Genomic DNA, 25,941 nt, shown 5'->3' with positions numbered 1-25,941 from the left:
AATTTAATTTTGTTTATTCTGTTGCATTTTGTTGAAGTGCCGTCTTTGCAAGGATGCAAGTTCAGCTAGTTTCACTATGATACTTGGAACTAAAAGTTTGCACTTATTAATTAACAAAATTTTTTAAAAAAGGAAAGAGAGAGAGAAAATGATTGTGTAAGAGAATAAACAAAGTATTGATTTCAAACATCAGACTGTGTAAGCTGTTTTAAAAACAGAAATTCAGAATAAAAGGTGAAACTGAAAGCTTAAATGTGAGAAATAAGAAGCTAAACTCTATCTCTTCCTTAGATTGGAAAAATGGACAGCACTTAGAGAAAGGTATGTTGTATACAATTAACTGAAACTTTCTTTTGTAAACAAGAGATGATAGATTGTATGATGGTATTACTTTGTGTTTGCATAATTTTTGTGCTTGGTTTATTTTTAAAATTGATTTTTTTTTTGTTGAGGATATTCACTTGTCTGCACAAGGTGCAGGATGTATCAATATATGCCAATATATTTGTTAAGTCTGGGGTTCTCAGAGTGGGTGCTGTGGTACCCTAGGGTTCCACAGGGATAAGCGAGTGGTGTCACAAAATGCCCATGGTATCAACACATATAATGTACTAGAGGCAGTCTAGAATGGCATGGGAAAACTCTTAATTCTTCAAAGGGTGCAGTGAATCAAAAAGGTTTGGGAACCCCCGTGGGGAAAAGTTTGGGAAGTTATATTGTGGAATTTCCACAAAATTGCTTTTGAAGTTAAAACATATCCTTAAAATAAATGAACTTTGTTGATCTTACAAAAATTGTCATATGAATCTAGACTCATTTAAAACTTTTTGTTGAATCCATCATACAAGATAAGTGGATGCCCCAGTTCATAACTCACACTCCATGCCATTTGATTTAAGTACATAGGAAAGGATGCTAATTAAGATTTCTAGAACAGCGTTTCCGGTTTCTTCCAGCTATCAGCTGCTTAAAATGGTTTACTAAAAGAAAAAAGTGAAACAAAAACGCACACAACATAGTAGTAGCACTAAGAAATTTAAACTGTTCTTCCCATTCTTGATTAACTTCATTTCAGCTTCCAAAAGGAGTGTTAGTCAATGACATGATGGGGGGCTGTGATCTCTATGATGCAAAGCTTCTTCCGAATAATTTTTTAATCAAGTATTTGTTAAATATTTTTTGACATCCTGTGGAAGTATGCTAGTTGTTTAGATAAAGCTATCCTGCACCCTTTTTTATACTATAGCTATGGAGATAGGGCATCGGTTGGACATTCATCATCAAAAGGGTTTTGTAGCTGTTGTAGAAAAATACATTTTGTAAAAGTATAATTTCCCCCTATAAAGACGTCCCAATATGAGATCACTGCCACCTCCCAAAAAAAATTTCATTCAGCAATTTTGTCTGATTATTCGGCAAATTCGAAGATACTAGAACAGAATGACGGGTTTTTTTTGCAAATTTTAGTACCTATAATGTATCTTCACATAATTTTGATGTTTTTACTAAAAGGCAAGAAAATGTATTATTGAAACTAGTTTTGCTCATCCTACTTGTAGTTAACAACTACACATGTGCCTGTTTTTCATGTGGCTAGATTAAAGTTAGATTTTGAGGTTGTGTACCTTTGTCAAATTTTAAATCAAGATGTGTGACATCATTTACTAATGACAATTATCAAACGTTTGAGGCTATAGGTAACGAAAAAGTTGGGTTTTTTTATTCAGTAGAACTGAAATTATTGATATTTTAAGCAGTCGCAAAGTATGTAAATACTATTAGTTTTACAATGGCCTCTCATAACTATTAGCATTGTTTGGAAACAGTGAAGAGAACAAAACAAGGCTCTGTCCTTCAGTGATACTCTTTGTAAACTGAAATGCCAATCAATTGTTGTCCTGTATTAAAATAAATGTATATTAATATTTGTGTGATATTTGTATGACTTCATAAAAACATAACACTCCATTACTAGTTATACATTTCGCTGCAAGCGCGCTATTAATAACCAGCATTTTAACTTTGTTGAAATATATTTAGTACTGAAATACATTGAACAGTTTTCTCTTTTAAAATATTAGTAATATTTAAAAACACAATCAAAATATTTCTAAAAGATGAGAAACATTTAAATGCCTGCATTCTTTATAATCTCCTAACAAATGTTTAATATTTACACTGATACCTAACATGTTCTGCTTTTTAAAATGCCTTTTTTTTTTCAAAATGAAATGATTAAAATTCAATTTTAATTACAAATTCGGAATAATTATAAATGTGTAGTCACACACAAAAAGATATCACAAAAGATTTTTATTTAATTTTTTATGTTTTCTTTCCATATGAGCCATGCATACATCGGCATGTTAAATTAAAAAATAAAACACATATATAGAGAAATTTAATTCATGGGGGGGGGCTTGTAAACCCTTTCAGCTGTAATCTCATTTTTAACATAAGCCTAAAATAGTTGGTCAAACTTTATTGACATGCAATAATATTATGAAAAAAGCACCTTTGTGTTGTTAAACTAACAATCTTAAATATTTTTAGTCCAAAGTGATTTCTGAAAACTAAACACAAGTTAGCGTTTGAGAAAATGATGTGTGTGTATCTGAGGAGTTGGTTTGTCTATTGTGGTTGAACAAATGGCTCTTGAGTACATGTTCTGTTATGGATGAGTATAACGTTTGAAAGAAACATATTCAATTATGCACAAACAGTCCTTTGTTTTTCTATCTTAGATCATGTATCTTATTTCATTTTTTTTTTTTTTTTAATTCTGCAGTTCTGTATTTGTTTCCTACAAATATGCATTTTAAACTCAGACTTGATGTATCTTATGAACTTTTGTAAAGGAGACTGATGTAGATATGTTGCAATGCTGTTGGTTATTTTATAACCTCGAATTTGTACTCATGACCTTTTTATTATATTGGATATTGGATGACTTTTTTGACTGATATAAAGTGCTACGTTACTTATTCTGCAGTCTTTCTCTTATTGATTTCTTATTGCGATACCGGACCGGAATGATCCTTTTTTCTTCATCTTGGTGGCATATTGCTGCATTTCTTATAACTCTGGACCCAGGAAACTTTTCATAACCGTTATGGTAAGGTATTAGTCTCTAATGAGAAATGGTATGTAAAAAAAAAAGAAATTTTTAACTTTTGTTGTGTTTGCTTTTTTGTTTGTGTTATGCATTTGACTTTGATCCTCTGCATTTCCATATTGTCTAAAAAGCAAAAAAGAAAGCAGTCATATTTGCTCTTGGTAGGCTCTTGAGATGCGTTGGCCCGTTACCTCCCTAACTCTCTCTCTGTGGAAAGGTGCCTTTAATTTGCGTAACTCGGGCAGGTGGTTCTATGTGCTACAAAAGGCATGGGTAAGACATAATTGTTAAATGTGTGTTTGTTTGCTGCTCACAGTGGTTCTCAAAGATGCTGGTTAATAATTATATCATGGCTATGCTAAGAAAAGCATTTAAAACTTTAAAAGCATCATTCCTTGCATGAATGCATACTTTACTGTTCTCTCCAAGAGCATATTTAACCCATTTTATCTCAGTATTTGTTTTAAGAAATTATTTTTTTAACATATTTTCTTTTAATATTTGATCCTTACCAGGGTACAACAATGGAACAACTCTGCTCTTTTAAAATCATAGTTATAAACTTTTCTTTTTTTTTTTTACCAATTATAAATTATTAACAATATCCTATCTTCAAATTAAGTATTTGTTTAGAATCTAAAATTAAACTTTTCAGTTTCTAACAATTTAGTGTAAAATAAAAGAACAATGCTTTCCTATAACATATTGGATGCACAAGGTTGTTCATGGTAAATTTTGACGTAATATTCCTTATCAGCTGTAGTGTGAATGTTTTTTTTCTTGACAATTTTTATATGCTTGGGGAGACCAAAACAGTAAGGGGGGGGAGTAGTTCCTTAAGAAGAACTTCTGAAAACTATTTGCTAAAGGAAAAAAATTAATTTTTATTTCATTATCAGTCTGTTTAAACTTTGATATTCATCACCTATTTTAGATAACATCTATACAAAATCAAAAGTGTGTGGGTCTATTTATTTGGAAGTTTTCTAATTGCATCCCTTCTGATTTTTTTTATGCAAACATGAAAATGGGTTAAACTTTCTAAGTGTGTGTGTATGAATGTGAGTATGGATGTATTTAATGATCGCTTTTTGTTGTGATGAATCATTGATGTGCTTGAACAATATTATTGCTCACAAACCAGTAATAAATTTCAACTGCATGAAATAGGATTTCTGTAATGTTTTTTGTTATTAGTACACAATTTGAGAACTACTGTCCTTGAAGTACTATATAAAAATCATTGCAGTTTTAAAACCCTCCATTGCAAAACTCATTTTCTTTATTGAATTTTATTTTTTAGGAGCAGAAGCAATTCCACCAATTCCCGCATGGAACTTAAGACTTCTCCAATCAGTTCTCCAGCATCAAGCCAAACCTTACACCTCTCACCACCATGCACATCACCATCTGTGAGAAGTCCAGTTTCTAGTTTCAGTCCTGCACAGAATGGTATTTCACCTGTTGCCATAATTGATGAGACAACATCAGATGTCCCCCTGACAAATTTAATGTCAAGCTCTTTCACTCCAAAAATTGAAAACGTATGCAGCGAAAATGGAATGTTCACCATTAGCTCAATTTTAAGAGAAAATGCATCATCAGTGATGAATGAAAAGCAGTCATTAGTCGATGAACGTTCATCGATGATGCCATGCTCATCAAGAATGAATGAGGATCCTCCTCCCATGTCATCCTTAATTAACAATTCGCCAATAATAAATGAGGGTTCTTCTACCAGAATGAATATTGAAGCGCCTTCTTCTATTCCACAAATGTTGAGCAAAATGAAACAACCATCCATGGAACCTTCACAAATTATTACTGAACAAATATCGTTAGGCCATCAGCAACCTAGGAATGATCAACCACCTCGATTAACTGAAAGGCTGCAAATGCTGAACGAAAGGTCAGCTTCAGTCATGGAGGAAGCTTCTTTAATCGAAGCACCAAATACATCATTGATAATGAACAAATCTCCTTTGATGAACGAGGAAGCAGTATCAATGATTGAAAGTTCGTCATTGGTTAATGAAAAAACAATTTTGAATAGATCATCTTTGATGCATGATGCATCTACAGTAGATAGACCTGCTATGATGAATGAAAAAGCATCTTTGATCATGAACCAATCACCATTGATTCCTGAAGCATCATCTTCCATGATCAACAGACCGTCAATGACTAGTACGAGGCCATCTTCCGTAGTCCACAACAGAGCCACAATGATGAGTGGTGGTACCTCAATCCGTAGTAACAGTGGATGTGTAAATAGAGATGGGAAGTTACCTTCAACTTACTTTCCGTAAGTTTTCTTCTCTCTCTCTTTGCAAAATTAATTAGATTCATGCTCTTTTTGAACTGAAATGGACGTAAACTGGTTACCTTCACTAGCGAATTTTAAGGGGATCTGGGTCCCTCCGAAAGAGATTTAACCAACTCATTTAATAGTCTTGAATTTATTTCTAAACAGCTCAAATCAAATTCCTCAAAATATTGTTTAAAAAAACACATATTTGAATAAAACAACTTTTGTTTTGGATAGGAGTAACATAGGAGTCTAAGGTTAGTGTGAAAGAATAGATTTAACTGGTTTCTTCACTAACTTAAGATTCAAAGGTACATAAAATCGTTGTTCGTTCAATCACTATCTTTGGATGAAATCTGTAGTTAACAGTGAGGGAGCTGAAAAACATTTTATAAGCTTAGTTGTGAAAAATTGTATGGGGAGGCACTTTTGGCTTTTACTCTCTGGTGTCCCTTCCAAACACTTTCCGCCGTTGGTTGCCTTAATTATCGTAAACAATTACTTGTAATTATCATAAACAATTACTTTTTTGCTAAATGAGCTTTTTGATAATTTCTGGTTCTATTTTCTGGTTGTGGCACTGATAAAAGCATATTCAAAGTTGAAAGGGCATTGAAAACTACTACCTAAATACAATCTAATCTGAGCTCCTCTTCATCACAGATTGTGTAAATAGTTTACTTTTGTTTCCCACTCTTACAAGAGCTTAAAACTTCCCACAGGCCTACTGAACTGGCTGTCGGGTGCTTTTGGAATTTTAGCTTTTTCTCCAGTTGCAATTTTGTTTTGGGTTAGTCAATTTTGTTTCTGATTTGTGTTATTTAAAATACATTTAATACAATTTTGTATTTGAGAATCTGTGTGCTCATTATTTTTTTATCATTTACTACCCACTTTTTTTTACCTATGTCTGTTGCTAGTTTAGGTTTTAATATATAGTTCACGTAATTCAAGTTTTCCGTAATCTGAGTTGGTATCTATTCCTATCAACTCGGATTATCGAGTTTCAACTGTAAAATAAAGTGAATTCTTGATTAAGACATAAAAGAAGGAACATAAACTGCTACAACTTGTAACTCTGTTTTAAAATTATGCTAAAAAGTAAGATAACTTCATTATTTTTTAGCATTATAAATTGTTTCTTATTCTTTTGTTATATTTCAGAAATGGAAAGAATACAGTGACTGACATGAACTGGACTTATAATCCAGAGCCATATACAAATGAAGCAAATATAGAAAATTGGCTTGGAGTAAGTATAATAAAAAAATTTCGTTACTCTGTTGAGTTCTTTGCATATTTTCAGGAATTCTTTTCCAATAAATACTGCCCAAAAATTTTTGTGTGGTTGGTATGAAGGAGACTGGTTTTTTATGCAGGAGAAATGCAGTTAATAAATTTCTACTTCAATGAATCCAACATTATCTTTTATCCAGCCATCTTATTCCCAACTGTATCCAAGCAAAAATATGTAATGGTATTTTAACATAATCTGTTGGAATGAATTGATGATAAAATTCATAACAAATTCAGATTTGTGTGATTTTTATTATAAAATAATCGTAAAAAGCCATTGATTTAAATTCAAAATTGTGTATTGCTGTTATAATAAAATTAAATTTATCATTAAAATTAAGCTGTAAAAAACTAACAAATAATTAAAAATATGAAAACCTTTCTTAACATTTAAATGTTTTTCAATTGGGAGGGCAATGTGAAGATTTCCCAAAAAGTATGAAAAAAATATGAGAGTTTATTTCATCCAAAAGTTATGCACAAATAATTATAGACTTCTTTTATAAAAATTATTTTTTATTAATTTATATTAAGAACTTAAATATGAAGACAATTTTTAGGTGTGAGCTAGGAAAGAAAAGAAATTCTGCTTCATATAAATATTATTAATTCACTTTTAAATTATTTTAAATAATGAAAAAAATCATCTGCATTAAAATTTTAATATTATTCTAAAGATTGTTTTTTTGTCTGAAATTTACAACAGAGTACTTCTGTGAAAAGCCCCTGCTATACAGCGACTACCTCCACTAACAACCAGTTTTTTTCACGTCACTGATGTCCCCCCCCCCCCCCGTATAGACTGAATGAAGTTCAGTTGGAGAAACCAGATAACCTTGTCTTATGGACCAAAATTTAACTTTTATCTGGAAAAAAAAATAATGATTTAGAACATTATAAACCTTTCAGTCACTGACACAGGGCCCCTTCCTGGCAAAGTTTCTGAGAAATAAACTTGATCAGGTCAGTATGCTCTTTCTCCAAATTAAAGAATAAAAGGGATTGTTAGAAATATTGGAGGAAAAAAGAAGTTTTATATTTTAAAAGGAGTATGAAGATAAATTTTGTTTTCCTTTCTAAATTACGTAACCTTTCTATAAGCTTTCCTATATTCAGAAAATAAAACGGTTGTTTTAAATGTTGTTTACTAATGATAGTAAAATTTTGTTTAAGTTGCTCCAACCTTGACACTTCTCTGTGAGACCACCTCTCTTAATGACCAATTTTTCTGGGAACAGCAAGTATTCACTTTATTTTTATTTTGTCAATTTTTAAGATCATTCGTAACAGATACTTATCCTTATAAAAATGATTAATACATAAATACAGTGAAAGATCTCAGGAGTGAAAAAAATGATATTTATCGTCATGCTCCTTTTAAAATATAACAAAATTTATGATCCTTTTTGTCCTCCCAATTTTCCTAGCAATACCTTTTATTTTTTAATTTAGAGAAAGAGCATTTATATTACCGGCTTACATGCTTTTTGAATACAACTTGATCAAGTTTATTTCTTAGAAACTTTGCCATGAAAGGGCTATGTATCAGTGACTGAAAGGTTTAAAAAATGATGATCATTGAAATCTGAAACTGAAATACGGGGTGTCCGAGAAAGATCCGTACAATTTCAAAAATTTATTGAAAAAGAAACAATAGGGTTACAGCGAAACTAATTAGTACATTAGATAGAATAACTCAAAAAGTTTTTTTCTGCAGTATATTTCTGACTATACATGGTGCGACATGTCACGCAAAGGATATTAAAGCATTTTAATTACTTCAATGGCGGATCGCGTGAAGAAAGCTCAATGTGGAATTGGATTATCATCTTGATATTGTTCATGCTACGAAAGGTTTTCATGTAAAAATTTCCTAAGCTAATAACTTAAGTTATCGGAAAAAAACTTTTTGAGTTATTCTATCTAATGTACTAATTAGTTTCGCTGTAACCCTATTGTTTCTTTTCCAATAAATTTTTGAAGTTGTATGGATCTTTCTCAGGCACCCTGTATTTTGGGAAATTTCTTTAACTGCATACAATAAAGTAATATAGAGGATAATGGTGTGGCCAACATTCACCATATGGCGCAAAACCATCCATACATATATATATATATATGAGTACAGAAATCTCAAAAAAATAAATAAATAAATAGACAATCAAAATGAAAAGTTATATTAAAACTTAGTGGGTAATTTTCCTTAAAACTTTTCTCTATTCTTTGTACAAGCAAGAAAATTTTCATAGGTACACTTTTTGTACTCTGTGCAAGCAAACAAATAGTAAAAACACCCCACGGTAGTCCATTATCACACACAAAATCAAATCATTGCTCTATCGGGTCTTTTCATTTGATAGGGTCTGGTGGGGTAAAGTGGTCAGAAAGTTCAGGTTTTTCAATTTAGGTACATGGTAAATTATTTTTTATCAAGCTTTAACTAATTTGTCAATGTATATGAAATAATTCTAGTTCTAAGCTTTTGTTTTTTATTAATATTTAACAGAAGTTATTTATATTCTGTTTAAATTTAACTTAATTCCTTATCCTTAAAAACTAAAACTCTCCGTTTATTTCTAAATTTTAAAGCAAAATAAATCTTAATCAAAATCTAAAGTAATAGGAAATGGCTGCAATTCAAATAGATATTTCAATTTAAATATTTTTAAAATTAAAAATTTTGAATCACATAAAAAAATCCTGGTACTTTTAAGAAACTAAATAACAAAAAAACTGGTGTAATCTAGGGCATCCCACCTCTTTATTTTTAACCATTTTCTATTTTTGTTTTAGTATATAATTTCAATAACCTTATATTCACATCTGCAAACGCTCCTCTCACATTTTCCTTGTATTTGATGTGTAACCACTTTAACTCAACTGACCCTAAAAATTCACTTAATTATTCATAAGTAACTTTTTTTTATTTCCTTTAACAGCAAATTTTCAAAACAGACAATCTAATTGCTGGATGCAGCTTACCACAAGTATGTTTGATTTGTTTTCTTCTTTCTCTTGTTTTTAATTTTTGAATTTGTTTCAAGAATTTTTAGTGTTTGTGAGGTTTTCAGTTGAAAACAAATGCTTAATTATAATATATTTTTAAAAACTTTCTTGAACTTGATAAATCAAATACATTAGTTGTTATCGAAGCATTTATTAATAGCAAGCATATTAGGTTTTTCTTAATAAAAACAATATCATATTCTGTGTCTAGTTGTATAAAAAATAATTTGTTAATGTAGCACATTCCTTTTTCTTGTTGGTGAGAATTGAGAAAACGAGCAAACCCAAACTATCTTCTATTTGATAATTGTTGTAGTTTTCTATTATTTTAGTGTAAATCATATTGGATATCTTTACATGTGTCATTTATATTTCCTCAAATGTTATAATTTTTCATAGTATTAACCTTTTGGTTAAACAAAACCCTGCAAAAAAATTTGTTATGTGTTCAGAAAATTTTAAAGCAAAATAAATCTTAATCAAAAGATAAAGTAATAGGAAATGGCTGCAATTCAAATAGATATTTCAATTTAAAAATTTTGAACCACATGAGAAAATCCTGGTACTTTTAAGAAATTAATTAACAAAAAAACTGGTGTAGTCAAGGGTGGACATTGCATCCCATCTCTTTATTTTTAAACAAGCGTCCCTCTATTTTTGTTTTAGTATATAATTTCAATAACCTTATATTCATCTCTGCAAACACTTCTCTCACTTTTTTCTTTTTTTCAAATACTGGAACAAAATAGTAAGATAATTGCTGATTAGCTAATCAATGCAAAACTTTAAAAAAGCACTTGTAGTGATCTAAGTCATTTGCTGCTGGATAGAACTTGGCCATGAGTTAAAAGGCTTAAGACTATATTACCTCACATTAGCCTTCAAAGGGATGCACAGAGCCTAAATAGTTGAGGACTCCTGAACTAGAATCTTATGGAATGACAACTAGAATCTTGTGGGTTGGGGTCAAATTTGACAAGATATGGCCGAGTTGTTGCCAAATGTGCTGGGAGGGAAGCTCCCTAGCATCAAGGTTTCACCAAGTTCATAGCGAAGTTTCAAATGGCCACAGCTTGGTGAGTGAAGCATGCAAGCAAGGATAGGGAGGATCAACCTCTCCCCCTTGGAGCTCTTGGTTTTAACACTATTGCCGATCCGGATATGCAAGTTTCAACACATGTAAAACTGTTATGACTAATCCGATCCCCTAAAAGTAAACTTTAGCTACACTAGTTTATGCAAAGAGGAGCCCCTTTGTTTCAAATATATATACATATATATTTAAGATTTTGTTACATTACTTTCTTCTCCATCTGAGAAATAGTATGCAGACTTTTCGATAAATCTTTGATGCACCTCACAGCTGTTTCCCTGTTTCTGTTATGGAGAATACATACATGCAACTTCTGACAATCAAGTTTGATGCATAGTCCATTAACATTAACGAGATGAAATATTAACATAAGTAACTGAATAGTTACCTCCCATACCACCTTAGGGTAGTTCAAAAATACATGTAAAAAAAGGTTTCTCCTAGATAATGGGACACTCCTCAATATTTTTAGACTTGCAGATAGTAATGTACTGGAAGAATTTTAGCTTCCTATTTCAACTGAAAGAGGGTGCTCAACCCCCTCCCCCAATCTTCATAAGTATGCGCAGGGGGGCCAAAAAAAATACATTGAACTGAAAAAACAATGCTACATATTATAATATACACTAGTAATATCCATATATGTTGCAATAAATAAGGATTTACAAAAAAAAACAGCTGGGGAAATTTAATATTTCTAAATTTGTGGCATTTTTTATGTTACGGCTAATGTTAAATTAAGGGATCATTGAGCACCCTCTTAAAAACTTGAGTATGAAGCTAAAACTTTTGCAGCATAATACTATTAGTAAGTCTTAAAAAAATAGGGGGTTTCCTGGACTCAAAACTGAAAAAACTTTTTTGAACCACCCTAATGCATCTCTAATATCTGCTATAAATGTCCTGGAAATTGCAAGAAGTCTTCTTTTAGGATGGAGATCGTTGTTACTTTTTTTTTCTTTTTTTTTTTTTGATGTCAGGAATATCGTCATTCCTTTCAGAGTAAGTTTGAGTTGTGGGAATAGGAAGAAGTCTGATGGATTGAAATCTGGCAAGTGTGGTGAATGTTTCTTTTGACGTCTTGCCAAGCTTTAAAGAAAATTAAATTGAGGCAGAATGAAGCAAAGGAATGTAAATGCCAAAATTAAAAGTATGGAGTACGAGGTAGGTGAACTTCTCTGTTTTGAGGCAAGAGATGGTACTGATAGTCCTGGTAGGTGCTGCTATAACAGCATGATTTAGAAAAAAAATTCAATGACAATCTACCTAGGATCTTATATTTACTTGAAAATGCCCACTTACATCCTTTTGCTTCTCACTGCCTCAATTGATCTTTTGTTCATTAATTTTCCTGTTCTCAGTTAAGAACCAAAACAATAAATAAGCACTTATACAAGTCTTACACGGAACACAACCAACACTTATTTAAACAATGGGGGGGGGGGGGACAAATAGCCAATGCCTGCCGCCAGCTACGTTGGTGCTGAGTTTTGTTTTGCTAGTATTGTCAGCTCCGCCATTCGGACTTTATTCACTGAACTTTATTGTCCGAGGTTATATATAATTTTAAGATATGTAACTTGTCATAAAATAGCTTTGAATATTCTGTAATTGAAATTAAAATAAGATATGTATTCCTTTTTTACTTTTAGGATTAGAATGACCACTGTCACTTTCTCCAAGAAGAAAAGAATATTAAATAACAGGCGAAGAATTTTCTTTGTCAAATGAATTAAATAGAAAACTGTACAGAGATCACAAGAATTCATTAGAGTTAAAAAGTGATTAAGCCATCAAATTCATTTAGTATTTAGTCTTTTGTAGTATAAAGGTGGCAGGAACTGTTTGTAAACGCCCATTTGAAACTAGTTGTAGTAATAATCAGTTGATTTTTTTTGTATGACAAAAATTTAAATATTTGTTACTAATGTATATAATTCACATGTAATATTCACATAATTGATGAAAAATGTTAAACATGCTTTTGATGGAATTTAAATGCTGAAGTTTTTCTATTCCAAGAAAACATATCTGTGCATTATTTTTTAAAAATTAATTATTAAAATACTGGAAAGACATAAAAAGTAAAATTTAATTTTTATTTCAGAAATGTTTAAATATTCATGTGTTTCTAGCTTGAACTAGTGCCAACTCTTATTTATGACTGTATACTAAATTAATAGTTTCATGATGGACTAAAACTTAATGTATACACCAAACTCTAGTAATATGAACACAGATTCCAAGGTTTCTTGGAAAAAACGCACATAATTTAATTTAATCTGTTTGATAACGTTTCAACGCAGTCTGTTTTTTTTTTCTCAGAAGTTATTTTTATTTGTTTCTGTTATTAGTTTTAGTTACAATATAATATTTGTCATAAAACTTCAAATCAATCTTTTGTTTCTTGAATTATGTGATGCTTTCATGGAGACACTTCCTATTGGAAATGTAACATTCCTTATCGGCAGGAATGAATTGCTTGAATTTTGTTTAGCATTTCATTCATATTGAATGTGTGTTTATATATGTTTCGTTGTCATCTAAATTGAGTAACCCCATTTGCATTGTGTTATGTTATTTCATGGGTAAATCTAATTTAAAGAAAAGTTATAGCAAATGTTCCTCTGATAATGTTGAATAAAGTATTTTGTTGGCAAAGGAATTCTGATTAGGTGCAACTATTGTGATAAAACATAAGCCAACATAATAAAATGTACTCACAATTTATTGTAAAATATTTTTCATACAACAGATTTATACCATATTTTTGTATATAGCTAATGTTTTTCTTTTGACAGTTCAACAGTTAATCAGGCATTGAGTTTTACAAAACTATTGCTTGTATTTAATTTGCAGCACATACTCTGTGATGGGATTTAAATCATTCAAAAATCTACAAGCTTGTTTTATTTTTTTAGGGGGGAAATATATAGAAAGAAAAAGTAATGATATAATTTCATAATTCAGGTGCATTTACTTGCATATTATATTCATTTTTAACTGAATTTACTTTATTTAACTGATATAAAAAAATATTAAATGAAGCACTATTCTTGCTAAAAAGTGTTTCATTAGGGATAAGATTGACAAAACATGTTATTCAGAATATTAAAAATAAAAGCATTTGTTTTAAATCATTCTATACAAATTACACAGATAAAAAATAGTTAATGCATTTTGGTCAAATTTATTGTGTTTCATTGATATTTTTCATTGTGCCAAATTTTAAGTGTTACATTTGAAAGTTTCATACTTGTCTTAATTTAAATATAAGAATTTCTATGTTTCAAAAATTTGCATTTTAAATGCTAGTAAATAGAATGTGAGAAATTTCACATAGACCCAAAAAACATGTACCTTCTAAATCCCATCACTGTGTACTGCCAACATAAAGTTACTGTATTTTTTTAATTTTGAATTCCTTTGATTAAAATGTTTAAAGTTTTGTTAGGTTATCGTTACTTTATTTTTTATGTTGTCTAAAATGTACAGTGGAACATTAACAGAAATATTTAATTTGGCAAAGGAATATTGAAAAAAAAATTAGATATATGATAATTCTGTGCATCATCGCCTTACAATTGGTTAAAACATCACTGAAACTGATTTGTTAAGCATTGAAAAAGGAAGTTAAAAAACAAAAAAATGCTTATCCTATGCTTTTTTGTCATTTGGTATTGAGCTTGTCAAATGCATTCAATGTTGCAACATAATTTATTAGTTTCCATATTTAAAAAAACGAAATGTTACATGTCCAATTCATAAGTTCAATATAATTACAGGCCTCCCTCGTATAACACGGTACTTTTACAACAGTTTTGATATTACACAGTACCAAATTTGCGATTTTTATAACACGGTTTCGATATTACACGGTACAAAATTTTAATTCATAACTACACAGTTTTGATGTAACACGAATTTAAAAAGAAAGAATTCAATTTTTATTCAATACACTCAAAAAATATATGATAACTGTAATAAGTTTTTACTTTGTTTATATGAAACTATTAAGAAAAATTGTCCTTCTTGGGCTCAAAAGTTTGGTCCCCCCAACACTAACTTTCAACTTTTAAATACATACTTGATTTTTCTCATCAGTGTTTTAAAAGCAAAAAGGTGAATATTATTTTGTTTCCAATGCATTGTAAGAAAATAACATTAGGATTAAAGAAAAGCTAAATTTGGCAAACATTAAATGAGTTGAAACAAAATATGATTTAAAATAAATGGAATGATGCTATTTATTTTATTTTAAATTTTGTTTTCTCGTTGTTGCTCAGACGAATTTTATCGCTACAGAAAAGTGCAGATACTTTTTCTTATATAACGCATTTTGTTCTTGATACAGAAAGAAAAGTGGATTAAGTTTCTTCGTGTTATGCATAACTGTTTTAATTTAAGGTGTGTAAAATGATTAAGTTTTATTGTTTGTAACAATTCTCATTGTTAAATCAGTGGGTCTTTGTATGTTCTGGTTGCCAGTTTTCGTTTATGTTCTTTTGAGCCGAAATTTTATCTATTATAAAAACACGGTTTCAATATAACATGGAACATGGTTTTGATATAACACAGTACACATTGACATGATTTATGATATGTACGTGATTAGTTAGGTTAAAAAATGAGTAAAAAACATTTATAAAAAAAGTCTCGTATAACACGGTTTCAATACTACATGGAACGAATTAACAGTGTTATATGAGGGATACCTGTATTGGGAAACAAAGGGAATTTTTTAAACAAGTTTTAAAATATGATGGATAACTTTATTGCAAGATTTATTTTCTTTGATTATCTACCCCTCCCCTCAAGCAAAAGCAGATTATATGTTAAAATTTTAAGCACAACTGAAGTAAAACAGTATTATGTCATAAAACATTGAATAAGTAAATCCCAACACCATTATGAGAAGGCTTGCCAGATGTCCCGGTTTGACCGGGACAGTCCTGGATTTCAAGGCAAAATCTTGGTGTCCCTGCTGGTTTACTTTAGGTCCCGGAAAAACATAAATTTGAATAGACCAAAAGAGTCTAAAAATAATTAACCGTGAAGGATTATTTTGGATACTTACTTTGTCATTTGAAACATAAACTTGAAAATTAATATTGAATCAGCTTGGAGGATGTTAACAACATTAAAACCAAAAAAGAGTTTCTAAAAGTCCTAATGAATGAAAAATATATGTGAATATTGTTCAAGTTTTTATTCCTCATTTAAGGCATTTCTTCTGACGAAAGTAACTAACAAATATTAATGTAAGAAATAAAATGCACAAATTTATCTGTTTGTGTCATTCATTATTACTCCTGGTTTAGGCTCATAATTATTATTTATTCATAGCATTGAAAATGAACAACCCTCTAAAATGCGCTAAAAACCAGCCAGGAGTTTTCAGGGGTGTTTGTGATCCAAAGTTCACAAAAATTTTGGAATGACAACACATTCTAAAGCTGAAAAAATATTTAAAAAAAAAAAAAAAGCTTTTAAAACGTTTGTTTTTAACAGTTTTTATTAGCATATTTAAGAAAGTTTTTTCTGGGGGGGGGGGGATTCAAAGCTTCCTTATAGTTTTTGAAAATTTCACACTGTCTTCAGACATTTTACTTGAGTCCACTATAATCCCTGGTTCTCTTTTAAATACTCGCAAGGGGGGGGGGGGTATTCCGTTGTCCCAGTTGCACATTTCAAAAATCTGGCAAACCTAATTATGAGCTACATCATAACAAGAAATTAGCTTAATTAAAGAACTTTTCTATCTTAATTTATATAAAAAAAAATCTTTTCACTTAATGTTAATTGACCTGTAAAGTATAGCAGCACTACAAAGAGTATTCTTGTGTAACAATTTAGAATAATGTCGGTTTCAAAAATTAAGCTCTTTTTTTTTTTTTTTTTTGTCCAAATCAAAAATGATACATATTGCATGCTGTCCTAAATTATTTGAATTGCAGTAGTTATTTTTTTTTCATTATTACTAATAAAAATACTACAAATGAATTTATTACGACAAGTCATTCTCACTGAAAATATTGCTTTCAATGCAGTCTGCATAAATCTAGGAATTTTTCGTCATTCCCCAAAATGTTGGAAATGCTTTGAAATAATATCAGTCTCATTTTGTAAAATTCAATTTCACGTGAATTCCATAGTGAGGTGTCTTAATTCAGTAAACATCGTAAATTCCCCAGAAAAAATGGTTGCAAATATTTTGGCAAAGTTTTGAGCTTCAAAACTAGCATGCAACTTATATGTGAAGTATATACTGCTGTATAAAATCTTTCTATCAATTATGATTTGCAGAGTAATGAAAACTGTCTACAATGACTAGCTTGCCAAGTATGAAAGTTCAAAAGAAATTTTTTTTAATATCTCAAGTTCAAAGAAGTTTTCAGTTTTAGGTTTAAAAAAAATTGTCTTCGAAAACTAAACTTTCCAGTTTTAGATTTAGCTGTTGAACTTTTTCGGCTAAGGTGCCTTTTAATTATTTTGATTTTTATAAAATATTATTAAAATGTGTTTGCTCAACATGATTTCAATAATTCTCTTGTAGAGACTTTTATTTTCATCTGCATCAGATGTGTTTAAAAACTATGTAAAATGACTAACTGCAGTGTAACGATTAAATTGAAAACAATGCATCAAATTGTCGCCCTTTTTTTTCTGAAAATTTTTCTTTTGCCTGTCAGACAACATACAGTGTAGTGAGTGAATGACAAATTAGTGTCCTGATTATTTTTATGTTATTAAAGCCTGAAATATATGCGCTAAAACTAAAAAACATACACCAATATTTTTTTATTTATGCAAGAAATTTGTGGTATGCACATTAACTATTTCTACTGCAATAAATCGCAATATGATTTTCTTATGTTAAAAAAATTGATTTTCTTCATTTAATATTTTAAATATGAAAGGATGCTTTCAGCTTCTATAAAAAATTTTGTGAAGAAAACTTGAGAAAAGAGAAAGTCTTATGAAAAACCCAGTAATATGCATTTATATGGGAAAAAATGCAGTTTTTATTGCATTTATTTGCTCATCAAAAAGTGTAAAATATCCAATTGCATATAATCCAGGCCTCTATAAGTAGTAATAAAAAAATGGTTTTCATAATCAAAGAGTAACAGTTCAAAATACATCAAAATGTTTAGTAAAATATAAGGTTCAATTTATTGTTGCTTAGTTAGTCATTTTTCATGTAAATAAACTGCTATAGCAGTTATGTAAATCTTGTGTTTTAATTTTTGTAATCATTCAACTAAAACTTTATTCATATTTATATAAATATGTATAAAAAGCATTTAAAGTTTTTTTTTTTACACCTATGAAATTTTAATTTCATTTTTTCTCCTGACAATCTGAAATTAAATTATATATATTTGTTATTTCAACTACAAAATGTTATTTAACATCTTATATGTATGTATTATCACTTTTTGACTGCACAGGAAATCATTTAATTACTTCTAAGTGTCATATCTTATTCATTTGATAAGTCTTCTGTATCAGAAGAATTTCATCAACGAATGTAATTTGTATTTTTTGTAATCATTTAGATTCATAAAGTGGCTTGACTTAATTATTTCCTGATTTCTTTAACATCTTTTTTACATAATTGAAATATCATAACATTTGCTCAGATAAAATTATATATACAGTTAACCTGTTTCTACAAAAAGCCAAAAATTCACGAGTTTGTTCGTACGACATTATTTGGAGCAACCACGAATAAATGAAAGTGTGAAAAAATAAAAAGAATTCCTTTTTCCCCCATCTGATATACATCATGTAATCTGATTGCTAGTATATTAAGAAAAAAAAACTTCTAAAAATTGAACTTTCTCATAGAAAATAATTTGTAGAAGGATGATAGTTAACAATGAGGGACATTTGATAAAAAATTAGCCAGTTTTATATTTAAGCGAATTAAAATGTCAATAGATAAGCATGGAATTTTATTCTTTATATCAGGGATGTCCAATCCGCGGCATGTGTGCCACAGTTTGGCATGCAAATACTTGTGGAACAAAATTAAAAAACCGAGAAATTAATGCTTTCAGTAACTTTGTCAAACTCTACTCAATTTTTGAAGAAAAAACCATAATCGAATGAAAAATTTGATTGATAAAAATAGTTTTACCAAGAAATAAGAGTCCAGTGTTGCATAGATGACATGGACCAAAAGATCGACACATAAAGTATTTGAACTACAAATATTGCAATACTAATGATTCATTAGCTTTGAATGAAAATGGCATTAGCACTTGATTTGTGCCTAATAGTTTCAATTACAAGAGAGGAAATTTTTTAAAGAAGAGTGGGGAAAGAATGATATACTGGTTGGTAGCAAAATATGCTTTGTTACATTGCTTGAAAATTAATAGGGAAGAAATTAAGTTTCTTAATAAAACATTGTATTATCCATCGAGAAGCTCTTTGTGACAAGAACTTGAAACTTATCTTCTGTTGCTCATCCTTTAGTGAGCTGTATTGACAATCTAGCTCGTATTTTGGCAATTACGTCGCAGTTCTAAATCAATGAGGTTTTCCTTCTCTGAGCTTCTCTATCACTCAGACTTACATTGGAAGAAATATGAAAATTGGGTAAAAATCACATATCAGCCTATACTATATCTTCACTTTTTATGTTTTTCTTGATGTTGAAAAAATTGAGAGAGAAAGAGGCATGCTACCAATAAAGGTTGACCAATAAAGATCTGTTCTATACATATGAAGGGTCCATTGTAAAAACTGACATCCAATCTTTTTATAAAATGAAAATATTTATTTAATTACTATTAAATGGACATTTTCAAACAAAAATAAATTTTTAAAAATAATTTTTAATACAATATAATAAAATTATACTTTTATTTACAACTATATTTTTAATACAATTATAATAGGGTTTTATAAAATAGATTAGTTAAAATTAACATTTAAGTTATAAAATAAATCATTAAAAAAACTGTTTCATTAAAAAGTGGATTTGAGTCGTTTTTCAAGTAGACCCTTCAAATAGATTCAACATATACTTCTCGATACACGATGGGGCTTTTAAAACAGCACAAAATAGCGAATAATCTCTGAAAAAGAAAACTATTCAAATAATGTTTTTCGCTGAAGAGGCAAGAATTTTTTTTTTTTTTTTTTTTGTATTAGCCTAAACACAATTTAATGCATATATTGTCTATGAGGTTTTCGATATAATTAAATGACAAACCAATCCGAGTTGAACAGTAGCGAATTTGATCTACTTATTAGAAAAAAATTCTTATTGCTTCAGTATTTTGTAAACTAAATCTACTTCTTTAACTTGATCTGAGTTCATAAAAAATGGCTACACAAAATTGATAGCATTACAGTAGTCTCCTTAAATGCCCAGTTATTACATGACTTTTAGAAACTCAGAGGGATACAACTTCACTAATCTCTATACAGTGCCCGCAAAGAAATCTTTACATTTGGTTGGCAATTAAAAACTTAACATGCAAACTTCTTGTCCTGATTTTATTTAGCATGCTCCCTAGTTATTTGGTCGATTACCGAATATTCGTCTGGATTGTGGCCGAATATTTGGTATTCGGCCAATTCACAAGGGAGCATGCCAAGTAAAATCCCAACAAGAAAAAGTGATTTTTAATTGCTAACCAAATGCAAAGATTTTTTTGCCAGCACTGTACAAACTATGTAGAATTAATTTTTATATTTTTGTGGAAGTATCTCTTACACCCACGCAGATACAGGGTTTGGCAAGAGGTATGCCTTCATTTTGGAGAGCAATAAATAAAATACTATTAAATGTAGAGGATTGGAATTTTTTCTATTACCTTAAACAGTTTTTTTACATTAACGTTTAAAAACGATATCTGCAAGATGGCGGCCTCCAGTTGCAATGCACTGATATAGCCGATTTTGGAAGCTTCTGGCTGCATTTTGGGACATCTGAATCGGAATGGCGTTCACCTCTTCGATGATTCTCCTTTTCAGTTCTTGTAGGGTATGGGCATCGTCCCCATCATGACAAGGTGTAGAATCTATTTGGGCTTTGGATTGTGAAAGTTATAAATCGAGACCTTTCGCACATGCACAGTAAAAACTCAACTGCTTTAAACATTCATATTTCATCGAATTTTCCATATTTTAACTTCAAATTTTATTATTATGTATCTCTTGTATGCTGTCAAATATTCTGAAAGTTTAGTAACGATGAACGGAAAACTCTGTGTCCTATGAGCCAAACACCTTAAAGTAAAATTTGCATTTTTGAAAGAAATGCTTATATCTCTGTGAGTATAAGAGATACTTTCACAAAAATATAAAAATAAATTCTACGTAGTTTGTACAGTGCTGGCAAAAAAAATCTTTGCATTTGGTTAGCAATTAAAACTTTCTTTTTCTTGTCGTGATTTTACTTGGCATGTTTCCTCGTGAATTGGCGAAATACCAAATATTCGGCCACAATCTGGACGCAATATTCGGTATTCAACCAAATAGCTAGAAAGCATGCCAAGCAGAATCATAAGAAGTTTGCATGTAACATTTTTAATTGCCAATTGAATGTAAAGATTTTTTTTTGCCGGCACTGTATATCCGATTTTATGCTAATTTATCTACCTTCTTTTTTTTCCCTTTAAGAGAAAAAGATTTTCTGAGAATTAGTAGCATTTCCACAAAATAATAAAATTACAAAAAAAAATGGGGGGGGGGGGGCAGCAGGAAATTTTTTGGCAAGCTCCTGTAACTATTTCACCAAACAACTAAAAGTTTTCAAACTATTATCAATGTCAAACTTCCAATAATTTGCTATTACTACAAGAAATTGATTAAATAATCTTAACTAAGGTCTGCTATGGTTACACAAAAGAATGATTGAAGTTAAAAAATGAACATTTTCAAAATTATTACACACATTATAACTGTTTACTGTGTGAGACTTTGGTTACATGATAAACATCTCATCTGCAATCCAGCTTGTTTCATACATTTTGTAGTATCACTCAGCTAATGATTCAAAATGCTGCAAAAATGCCTTCTTGAAATTTTGTATTTTCCACATTGGTGATTGATAAACAGTCTTTGATGTAACCTCATTAAAAAAATATTACACAGCCTGTAGACCAAGTTAGATGTGTGTCATGCAACAAAGGGATCACTCATTAAACACTTATAACTGAAAAAAAGAAATACTTTGTATATTTTTCTTTTATGTATCAATTATTTTAATATGTATTATTAGTTTCAAAACTATAAATTCTTGTAGTCTGTTCATTCTTCTGCAAAAAACTTGTAAACCAATGAGTTTCTAATGATTTCTACTAGAGTAAATCAAATGTCAAGATTCTTTGAAGTATCTCTTTATATTTAAACAAAAAGTAAGATCAAAGAAATTCTGAAAGGAAGTTTGTGGCAGGTTTGCGTCCAGGAGATCCCTTAGCACCTACAGCCTTGAAATTTTGTACAAAATTACTACGAACCCCGGTGGTTTACACTTAGGCTTTTGTTTTTTTAATTTCAAATTAATTTTTTAAGCTCAAATTTTGCATAAATTGCCCATTAAAAAGGTGAAAATTACTTGCAAATATTATATATCATTGGAAAGGGTGAAATTTTCCACGTTCTATGTAATTTGTTTTAATGCTGTAACTTAGTTTACGGCGGAAATTATTTGCCATTTTAGCTCCAACTTTTTTAGGCTTTGCTAAAATTTAAGTACTACTTTCTTCATTATATCTATCAGTAAAAAGTGAATAAATTGTCCCACAGTTTTTTTTTTTTTTTTTTTTTTTTGACACCACTGGAAAAGGCGGGTTTTTTTACTCCAGATCTCGCTTGTTCTATGGTTGGAAAACAAAGCTTCCATCTCCAACAGAAAAAAAAGTTACCAGCCGTTTCAATCAAGTTCGAAAAATCTCATCTCCATTCAAATCATTGATGTTTTATCAAGCGTTGCCATAGTTACATCTTTTAGATTCATTTGTTTTTTCTTTCTTATTCACAAATTTTAAGGGTTCCGATTTTAACGGAAAATCTATTATGCTCAGCTCAATTCAAGCCCCGAGCTAAACAGCAAAATATATTACTAGAGACCACGAATATGAAAGCAACTTTTCAAACGTACAAATCTGACATTTTGCAATACTCGGAAGCCCTTTAGCTCTTACAGCTCTGCAAGTTAGTACAAGTTATTTTGAAACCAGTGGAAGGGGTGCTTTTTGTTCCAAAAAGGGACTCATATTGTGTTTTTAATCTGTTTCTTTTTAATTGACGATTTAAACCTTTGGAATCAAATAAGATTGCAAAGCAATCTTTGGGGGTTGGTGAGCGTCAGCCAGCAGGGGGCGGAGCCCCCTAGTCTTTAAAAAAACGTTCAAACTAGAAATATATTTTGGTTTAAAAATTTAGAATATAAATTAATCATTCAACACAAAAATAAATCATGTGCTTCAATAAATATCAAAACACTTTTATTTCATTTTTTTAACTTTACAGAACTGTTAGTTCAACATGCTAATTTGATTTTTGTGACTAACTTGCAGCAAATACATCATTGGATTCCACTATTTCTATATAAGAAAATAATCATGATACTTATATGCAAAATCCTCAAACATAATGACACATACCATATCCTTATACAGGTTGCTATCATAATATTATAACCATACCTGCCAATATTTCAAATTTAGAATTACCATAGCATCTAAATGTGGAAAACACAGCAATATTTGGCTAAATCTTTTCAAAATGCTTTTCATACACATTTTTCTTACTATTTTTAAAATAGCTTCTGAACGTTATAATTTGTCAATTTACAGAAAATTGAGAACAGTAAAAGCTTTTAAGAGGATGTGTAGATATTGAAGAGATTATCTTAGAGTATAAAAACTTACTTATTGGGACTTTATTGTTAAGTGGAAATTTGGTGGTCTAGTTCTGGTAGAGTCTGGTTCTAATAAGATAACTTCTATTGGATGAACGATTAGAATAAGAAAACTTCTATTGGACGAATGATTAAACAAATCTATTTGTTAAAATAGGGGAAGCCAATTTTCTTTAACCAATAACCGATTGGCATTATGCCAGTGTAAGAATTTTATCTCTTTCCCCCTACCCAAACATTAATGAATTCATTCAATTATCTTGTTATCAGCGCTATACAGTCATCCCTCGTTTATCGCGGTTAATTCGTTCCAGACTTTACTGTGATAACTGAATTTCCGTGAAGTAGGATTCTGTACATAATTTTCTAATTAGAGCGCATAAAACTTACTTACGGCAATTTAAAATAGGTTTTTATCATATTTAGAGCCCCCTAGACATGAGACAGCTCCCTTAGCCACCATTACATTTGTATTACTTAAAGTATTGCACAAAATATGAGAAAATTAGATGTGTTAGAAGTAATAGATATCACATTGTTAATTATTGAGAAATAAACTACACACACGCAGTTCTTGCACACTATTACTTATCTTTGGAAAAACCTGAACTTGTTCGATGATGAATCAATTGCTCATTAATGACCGTAGGTGCCCCCATTCTTCCTCTACTATTACGTATACAACTTAAAAAGCTAGTACATCGTTGAACACCCCATTTACAGATTCATTTATCCCCTAGTAATAATACAGTGATTTATACTTTCCAGTTAGTGCTGGACGGTTAAAATGAGATTGCGATTCCCTACTTTCTTTGGTGATTTTATACCTCCACTCCCTCAACTAGTACAACTAGCCCCTCAGACCTTACTTAAAAGCATACATTACTTAAAAGACATATACTTTGTTATTCTTTTGTAGAAAAAAGTTTACACGAGCACAAAAAAAAGGCTAATTAGTATTTTTGAAAAAAAAAAACGCGATGTAGTGAAGCCGCAAAAGTTGAAGCGCAAAGTAGCGAGGGACAACTATACATTCTCCTCTTTATTTAAATAACTGCAATACAGTTCAGGTATTTTCTTCAAACTTAGATGTAATGACAGATCACAAATTTGCCCCCACCCCTTCTTTTTTTAGAGATATGATACATCGGATTGTTCAATACCAAAAAGACATTTTAACTATGAGAGTAACTTTGTTATAATAGCAGTAGATGTTGCATAATTTATGTTTAAGTTTCATATACATAGATAGTTTTTTTTTTTTTTTTTTTTCAAAAAAGCAATAGCTATGCCAAAAAAACATGGAATTATTATTTTTGTTAAAGTTATACAATGAAATTAAAAGGATCACGTCACTCATGTCTATCAATCACAAATACTGTGTATTTGAGCAATTTGTAATAAATGTCAGGCTGTGGGCAAAATGAGGACAATAAGCTTAAAAAGAGAAAAAAGAAGTTAGGATTGTTCTTCTCAAGTGATAGTGAAAATTATGCATTAAAAATTAATAAAAATGCAACCAAAGTTGATTTTAAATGTGGCATAACAATACTGTATTTAGTGAATGTTCTCAAAACAACTATCCACAAAACCAAAATATAATGGAGTGGAATCCATCCAGGTTCTAATATATATATAAAAAAACTTATTTATTTTCTTTTTCTTTTAATGTCTGTGTGATTTTAAATGTTGTACAGTCAAACCATTGGGATTGGCAGGTATGTAATAACCAGCAAAGACATACTTAAGTTTACAGATGAAAAATTGTTACAGTGAAACCTCTTCAAACGGCCACTCCTTTTTACGGGCAATTTTTTGCGAACCGGATTTTTTAGCTCATAGACTTGATGTTAAAAATACCCCTAGCAACGGCCACCAGGTGAATGCCTTCATCCCATTTTTCAGGAAAATCTATTCACTTCCCATTTCTTATCAACACACTTTCAGTTCAAGGAGAAGTCTTACTAGCTGTTAATGAATTCCGATAATTTGAGTAAAAATGCCACTCACGCTTATTTTATTATTTCATCAGTGTGTGATTTGGGTTGCAAACAACACTGTCAAAGATCATTTTTATGAATCTTGAACAATGTAATAAAGTACTGAGCTATATGAGCATGGAAAAGCAGCAAGAGAATTAATAGAGTGCAATTTCGAATTCTTTCCAGCACGAAACAGCAGTGGAGTGCTTTGATAATTAGTGATGACTAAGAGAAAAGTTTTATGGTTAATGA

At 30.3% G+C, this 25,941-nt stretch overlaps 1 protein-coding gene across 1 annotated transcript in view; it reads left to right on the top strand.

The window, feature by feature from the left end:
* The window catches only part of LOC129220185 (heat shock factor protein 2-like), a 135,983-nt gene extending 117,589 nt beyond the window's left edge, over positions 1-18,394 (top strand). Inside the window, exons 7-11 of the mRNA XM_054854543.1 lie at positions 292-321; positions 4,419-5,420; positions 6,588-6,675; positions 9,659-9,706; positions 12,471-18,394. Coding sequence (XP_054710518.1) covers positions 292-321; positions 4,419-5,420; positions 6,588-6,675; positions 9,659-9,706; positions 12,471-12,476 — 1,174 coding nt within the window. The 3' untranslated portion in view covers positions 12,477-18,394. The remainder of the gene's footprint in view (positions 1-291; positions 322-4,418; positions 5,421-6,587; positions 6,676-9,658; positions 9,707-12,470) is intronic.
* Positions 18,395-25,941: the final 7,547 nt, after the last annotated feature.

This window comes from Uloborus diversus, chromosome 4 (assembly GCF_026930045.1).
Source record: "Uloborus diversus isolate 005 chromosome 4, Udiv.v.3.1, whole genome shotgun sequence".
In the NCBI taxonomy this organism is placed as follows: Eukaryota; Metazoa; Arthropoda; class Arachnida; order Araneae; family Uloboridae; genus Uloborus; species Uloborus diversus.
The sequence above is the reverse complement of the archived record's forward strand: the minus strand, read 5'-3'. Positions and strand labels throughout refer to the sequence as shown.